This window comes from Ictalurus punctatus, chromosome 17 (genome assembly GCF_001660625.3).
Source record: "Ictalurus punctatus breed USDA103 chromosome 17, Coco_2.0, whole genome shotgun sequence".
Lineage (NCBI taxonomy): Eukaryota > Metazoa > Chordata > Actinopteri > Siluriformes > Ictaluridae > Ictalurus > Ictalurus punctatus.
The window spans coordinates 25,533,395-25,540,894 of NC_030432.2; the positions used below are offsets into that span (position 1 = coordinate 25,533,395).

At 39.2% G+C, this 7,500-nt stretch overlaps 1 protein-coding gene across 1 annotated transcript in view; it reads right to left on the bottom strand.

The window, feature by feature from the left end:
- The window catches only part of LOC108277507 (traf2 and NCK-interacting protein kinase), a 21,867-nt gene that overhangs the window by 14,039 nt on the left and 328 nt on the right, over positions 1-7,500 (bottom strand). The window contains exons 2-3 of the mRNA XM_053687394.1: positions 7,278-7,500; positions 1,284-1,578 (exon numbers count right to left, since the gene is read on the bottom strand). The exon at positions 7,278-7,500 is cut by the window's right edge and continues 22 nt beyond it. Coding sequence (XP_053543369.1) covers positions 1,284-1,340 — 57 coding nt within the window. The 5' untranslated portion in view covers positions 1,341-1,578; positions 7,278-7,500. The remainder of the gene's footprint in view (positions 1-1,283; positions 1,579-7,277) is intronic.

A 7,500-nucleotide genomic window follows, 5' to 3' on the forward strand; every position in this document is an offset into this window, starting at 1 on the left:
ACACTTTAATACACACACCATTACAGCATCTCAGGGACACACACACTTTAATACACACACCATTACAGCATCTCACACACAAACACTTTAATACACACACCATTACAGCATCTCAGACACACACACTTTAATACACACACCATTACAGCATCTCACACACAAACACTTTAATACACACACTTTAATACACACAGCATTACAGCATCTCAGACACACACACTTTAATACACACACCATTACAGCATCTCAGACACACACACTTTAATACACACACCATTACAGCATCTCAGACACACACACACACACACACACACACACACACACACACACACACACACACACACACACACACACACTTTAATACACACACACCATTACAGCATCTCAGACACACACACACACACACACACACACACACACACCATTACAGCATCTCAGGGACACACACACACACACACACACACACACACACACACACACACACACACACACACACACACACTTTAATACACACACACCATTACAGCATCTCAGGGACACACACACACACACACACACACACACACACACACACACACACCATTACAGCATCTCAGGGACACACACACACACACACACACACACACACACACACACACACACACACACACACACACACCATTACAGCATCTCAGACACACACACACACACACACACACACACACACACACACACACACACACACACACACCATTACAGCATCTCAGGGACACACACACACACACACACACACACACACACACACACACACACACACACCATTACAGCATCTCAGACACACACACACACACACACACACACACACACACACACACACACACACACACCATTACAGCATCTCACACACACACACACACACACACACACACACACACACACACACACACACACACACACACACACACCATTACAGCATCTCAGGGACACACACACTTTAATACACACCATTACAGCATCTCAGGGACACACACACACACACACACACACACCATTACAGCATCTCAGGGACACACACACACACACACACACACACACACACACACACCATTACAGCATCTCAGGGACACACACACACACACACACACACACAGGTAATTTGTTGGTGCTGTAAGTGATGTTTCAGTTCTCAGAGCAAATGCATATTGTTTTAATAAATAGAGATTATTTAAATAAATAAGTAAATAAGTAAATAAAAGGGAAGGAGCCCACAGCACAGATAAATAAATAAAGTGACCTGAGCGTACCTTCAGAGAACAGAAATCGATCTTATCCAGAGAGGACACGGGACAATCCTTTGCCATTTTTACAAAAATGAAAAACCTGGTAATATTTACCAGTTAAATAAATAAAATAAAACTTTTCCACTGCTGTTGTTCCTTTCGGTTTATTTGGGTTCAGCTCGGATCCTAAACTGAAGCAGAAAGCTGAGGAGGAGAGACTTATATCGGTGTGACGGATCATAAGGAGGCGTGGTGGTGAAACCAGGACAGCACGAGTTCTTGTTTAACTCCATGCACTTCTTCAGAAGTTCAGAATATTCTGCAGATAATGCACACAGACATCACCATAAAATATGCTGCAGTTACAATAACAACAACAACAACAACAACAATCATAATAACAACAACAATAACAATAATAATCATAATAATAATAATAACAACAACAGTAATAATAATAATAATAATAATAATAATAATAATAATGTTCATGTGTACACAACTAATTTGCTTTGAACAGTAATTTTTGGTAAAAATGATTATTATTTAGTAATAAATTGAATATTTGAATGAGCCACTGCTTTAGAGAGAGAATTCAAATATCCTCCTGTAACACATCAGTATTACATTATAATCTATATAACGTGTTGCGCAATCAGATTAGATCTGTTCAAATCATTTATCTTTACAATTCTAACTTAGACTGGTTCCTACATGGGTTTAGACTGGTTTCCTACATGGGTTTAGACTGGTTCCTACATGGGTTTAGACTGGTTCCTACATGGGTTTAGACTGGTTTCCTACATGGGTTTAGACTGGTTTCCTACATGGGTTTAGACTGGTTCCTACATGGGTTTAGACTGGTTTCCTACATGGGTTTAGACTGGTTCCTACATGGGTTTAGACTGGTTCCTACATGGATTTAGACTGGTTTCCTACATGGATTTAGACTGGTTTCCTACATGGGTTTAGACTGGTTTCCTACATGGATTTAGACTGGTTCCTACATGGATTTAGACTGGTTTCCTACATGGGTTTTGACTGGTTTCCTACATGGGTTTAGACTGGTTCCTACATGGGTTTAGACTGGTTCCTACATGGGTTTAGACTGGTTTCCTACATGGGTTTAGACTGGTTTCCTACATTGGTTTTGACTGGGTTCCTACATGGATTTAGACTGGTTTCCTACATGGGTTTAGACTGGGTTCCTACATGGGTTTTGACTGGTTTCCTACATGGGTTTTGACTGGTTTCCTACATGGGTTTAGACTGGTTCCTACATGGGTTTAGACTGGTTCCTACATGGGTTTAGACTGGTTTCCTACATGGATTTAGACTGGTTTCCTACATGGATTTAGACTGGTTTCCTACATGGGTTTTGACTGGTTTCCTACATGGGTTTTGACTGGTTTCCTACATGGGTTTAGACTGGGTTCCTACATGAGTTTAGACTGGTTCCTACATGGGTTTAGACTGGTTTCCTACATGGATTTAGACTGGTTTCCTACATGGGTTTAGACTGGGTTCCTACATGGATTTAGACTGGTTTCCTACATGGATTTAGACTGGTTTCCTACATGGATTTAGACTGGTTCCTACATGAGTTTAGACTGGGTTCCTACATGAGTTTAGACTGGTTTCCTACATGGGTTTAGACTGGGTTCCTACATGAGTTTAGACTGGTTCCTACATGGGTTTAGACTGGTTTCCTACATGGATTTAGACTGGTTTCCTACATGGGTTTAGACTGGGTTCCTACATGGATTTAGACTGGTTTCCTACATGGATTTAGACTGGTTTCCTACATGGATTTAGACTGGTTCCTACATGAGTTTAGACTGGGTTCCTACATGAGTTTAGACTGGTTCCTACATGGGTTTAGACTGGTTTCCTACATGGATTTAGACTGGTTCCTACATGAGTTTAGACTGGGTTCCTACATGAGTTTAGACTGGTTTCCTACATGGGTTTAGACTGGGTTCCTACATGAGTTTAGACTGGTTCCTACATGGGTTTAGACTGGTTTCCTACATGGATTTAGACTGGTTTCCTACATGGGTTTAGACTGGTTCCTACATGGGTTTAGACTGGTTCCTACATGGGTTTAGACTGGTTTCCTACATGGGTTTAGACTGGGTTCCTACATGGATCACAACAAAACACAAGTCTGAGTTTGATTTGAAATTCCAGATTAAATCCACAGATAAAACATGAAGAAAAGATCAAATGAAAAGGCTTTAGTATTTAGAAGTTTTATGATATCTGATTAGAATGTTAGAATGTTTGAATGAGAACTATGGTGTGAAAGTTCATTAGAAATGTCTGTCGTATCAGTTACTTTTTACTACGTTGCTTTTCCTCTTTCAGATTAATCCACAGGATAATTACTGTTGATTTCCTCTGGTGATTCCTCCAAACACACACCCTGTGCGTTTTTTTACACACCCTGTTTATCTGTTTATTTGGCTGCTGTTCCTGGTATGTTTGGATCGTTACCTTCCTCTGATTTGTGTATAATCCTGTTCGACTAAACCGTACATCACTGAAATTGTGCTTTATTTTCTTGACCCCAGATAAATATCAACATATATTTTATTTCACTCTGAATAAATCCACCTGTAAATGACGCAAACACTTTCTGTCTCTTTCCTTTTTAGCAGGAGTTCTTTAAGGGAAGAAGACTTACTCTGGATAGAAGTTTCTCTAGAACTCACCTGAAAAGGAAGAAAACTGCCCGAGTGTAAAACTCTTATAACCCAAAACACTGCAGCAGGTTCACTGAGAAATTCTTCAATAAGATATTTCCTGCTTCTATAAAAAACCAAGACAGGTTTGTCTAATCTGACCGATTACACAATGACTTTGCAGTGTTTAAAATACTACTAATGATAATAATTACGGTTAGACAAATCATTAATAAAGTCATTAATCAATTAATTAATTAGATATGACAAGGTTTAGGGACGTGTAATTTAGACCCTGTTCCTACAGAGAATATTTGATCTGCTATAAACTCCTCCATAACCTCTGCTACGTTCCTGGATAATGTACGGATTGCTATGGAGAAGCTGTTGCTAATGAGAGCTAATCTAGACCCTAGTGATTATAGTTCGGGATCTAAACTGCTCCTTAAAAAGTAAGACCTGGCCGAATTCAGACACGTTTCAGGACAGAGACCGCTCCGTTTAAACGCTCGCTGCTAATAAATCGTCCATTTTTGTTGTACGTGACATCGGTGCAGCTTTTGCCACGGTTGATTATAACGTACTGATACACAGACTCTCAGACGTGTTAAAAAGGAGGAAGTTATAAATAATAATTGATATGAACTTAATGTGTAAAACCCATGATGCATAACTCTAAGTGTTAGAAGCCCGTAAGCGAATGATTCACCTGATATAATCTTCTGAATGTTAAAGACTGTTTGGTAATGAACTGTGATGTTAAAAGCTGTTGGTAATATCTGAGCAATCTCGGATAAGTCTAGATCTGATAAGTCCAGTGCAATTAGAAATCTAATAATAACATGTTTGACATTAGATTGTGATCTTTACTTTGTTCTCAATATATTAAAAAAATATCTCTAAGGCATTTTAGGCGGCTCTTTTAGCGTGTAAGAGACTTGGTTAAAGTCACGCCTATCCGGTCTGAAGAAAACGCTAAATACAAAAGCTGCTCCGTGAATCTGGCAGCAGTCGGGATTAGTGAAAGTTCTAAGTATGATTCGCCGTGTGCTCTTCAAGGTTCTTCATCAGGAGCCAAAACAGTGATAATTACTGTCGAAACACAAAGCAATTCTCAGTTTTTATACATTTTAAATGGGGGGAGGGGGGGGGTCCCATTTTCTCCACAATTTAGTCACCTGCAAATTCCCACGCACCAGCCAGATCTCCCCTAGCAACCGGCGCAGACTAGCACATGCTTCCTCCAAGGAGGTCTGGAACGTGATCCTGCTGAGGTTCTGTTACAGAACAAAAATGAAGTCTAAACTGAACACGTGCATGTTTGAGGATGATTTATTTATTATTTTATCTTCTAGATAAGAGCCCGTTGGGTCAGGGGTATAAAGTTCTGGAACGCTGGTGCTGTTTTCCCAGCGCTGTAATCATAAATGTGCGTATCAACACTCTGTGACAGCGTGCTGACACCTAACAACGATTTATTACGGTTATACACACTGTGTCCTGTATTCCACACACTGTATGCCAAGCAGGGGTTCGTCATGTCTGACTGTGCCCGAGAGAAAGAGGCGGGGCTGACTTCTGGTGAATTGTCTTCATCTGACTTTAATGGAAAACTGTCAGAGACAGGATAGACCAGTTTTTTAAGAGTCTTTGTTCCAGTCTTTAGATCTGGAACAATCCCATGTTGCACTCTTTTTCCACACTTTGTGCACGTCGTCGTACATGCACTAACGGCTCTGGAGATAAAGCATCACTGGCATGATGCAATAACACCTGTACATCTCCTGCACAGGCACATCACACATCCGGCGTTGGGGTTCATTTCATGATGTGCAGTAGGAAGCAAAACCAAAGACGTACATATGTTGAACAGGTTGAACAGGAGGGTCAGATCTCTGTACACTCAGAGTTCTGATCCTCTGTACACCTGTGCACTGTGGAATTTATGCAGGTGTCCCTGATCCATTTCCGAACAAGTGTGTATGTTCATGACATCAACACAGGTGTTTATTACTGACACGAGTAAAGTGCTTCCTGCTGTTTTCCTTCTCTCATGAGTAATCATTGATGAATGCTTCCAGGTATACGTCTGTTATTAGATGCATTAAGATGACGTGTTTGTCACAGTCTTCAGCCTCATATATACTGTACACAGCGGGGGAAATAAGTATCGAACACGGCAACATTTTATTCAGTAAATATATTTCCAGTGAGGTTATTCACATGAAATTTTCACCAGACGTCAGTATTAACTCAAGAAATCCGGAAATATAAAGACTTCACAACATTAAAGTCCAGAAATAAAGTCGTGTAATAAAGTGGAATGAAAAAAGTAAGAACTACTGCCAAAGTCGTTCAAGAATCACTGCTGTAAGTATAGCCTATGGTAAATATACACACACGTGACGTATATGATCGTGTGTTTGGTTTTGAAATGTAATATCAGAAATAGAAAAGTAGACTGGTCTAGGAAATGCACGGCTCTTTATCTGTTATCATTAACTGTATAACTGTATAACTGTATATCGACCCAAACATGAAACTACTACAGTACTATCTTCAATACATAAACTCGACTATTTAACAGAATGGTAAACTCTCTAAAGTTTATTGCATTGTTTATACACTGAAACTACTGTAGAGTTTACCGTCCCTGTTTTATTTATTTATTTTATTTATTCTGCAGTGGAAAGAGTGGAAGTAGAAGTGGTCGTGGTGTTGTTGATTTAATAACTACACTGAATAATTACAATTACATGTAGTGTCTTTATTATTACATCATTTAATATTTCAACAGTTAAAGAACATTCGGTCCTGCTTTTCAAACCGGTTCATGATGTCATTTCCTGTACACAGTTTTAACATCAATAATTCTAACAAACAAACATTAAAAGCTACGGTGTATTATTCACGTATCAGTTTAAATAGTTGTGGGTTTTATATATAAATGTGGTTTCTTCTGTCCTGTGTCCTGTTCTCAGATGCACCAATCAATATGATTCATTTCTGGAAAGAAAAAAAAAAAACCCCTGATACCACAGTGCACATCATATTGCTCTCTAATATCACTGATCTTTATTCCCTGAAGCCAACCGCCTTGAAAAAATCTATTCAATATTATTATTATTATTATTATTATTGTCTCAATCATTGTTGAATGGTAAAGCAATTAATTAAAAAGTCTTTTTCGTTTACAGGAAATAAAGAAACAATGAGCGTTACTCAACTGTTGACTTTGTGCATTAGTCATTTAATTAGAAGTTATTTTAGCAGATCTCAACAGCACTGTTTGAGTACAAGGCTGCACTGTAAGCACACGTCTACACACAGTTACCTTCTCCACATGCTGTAGATCACCCACGTTATACAGAAAACTCCCTCTGGCAAAACAAAACAAAGGGCAATGTACTCTGGGTTAAGTGCTGATCCAAGATGTGTCACGTTGGCGATGTTTTCATTTCACATTAGAAATGGTAACACTCCTAAAATATTCATCTGGGTATGAAAAAGATTCGGTATAATCCGTGCTGGATCTTCTGTGAAAGGTCATGCCATGC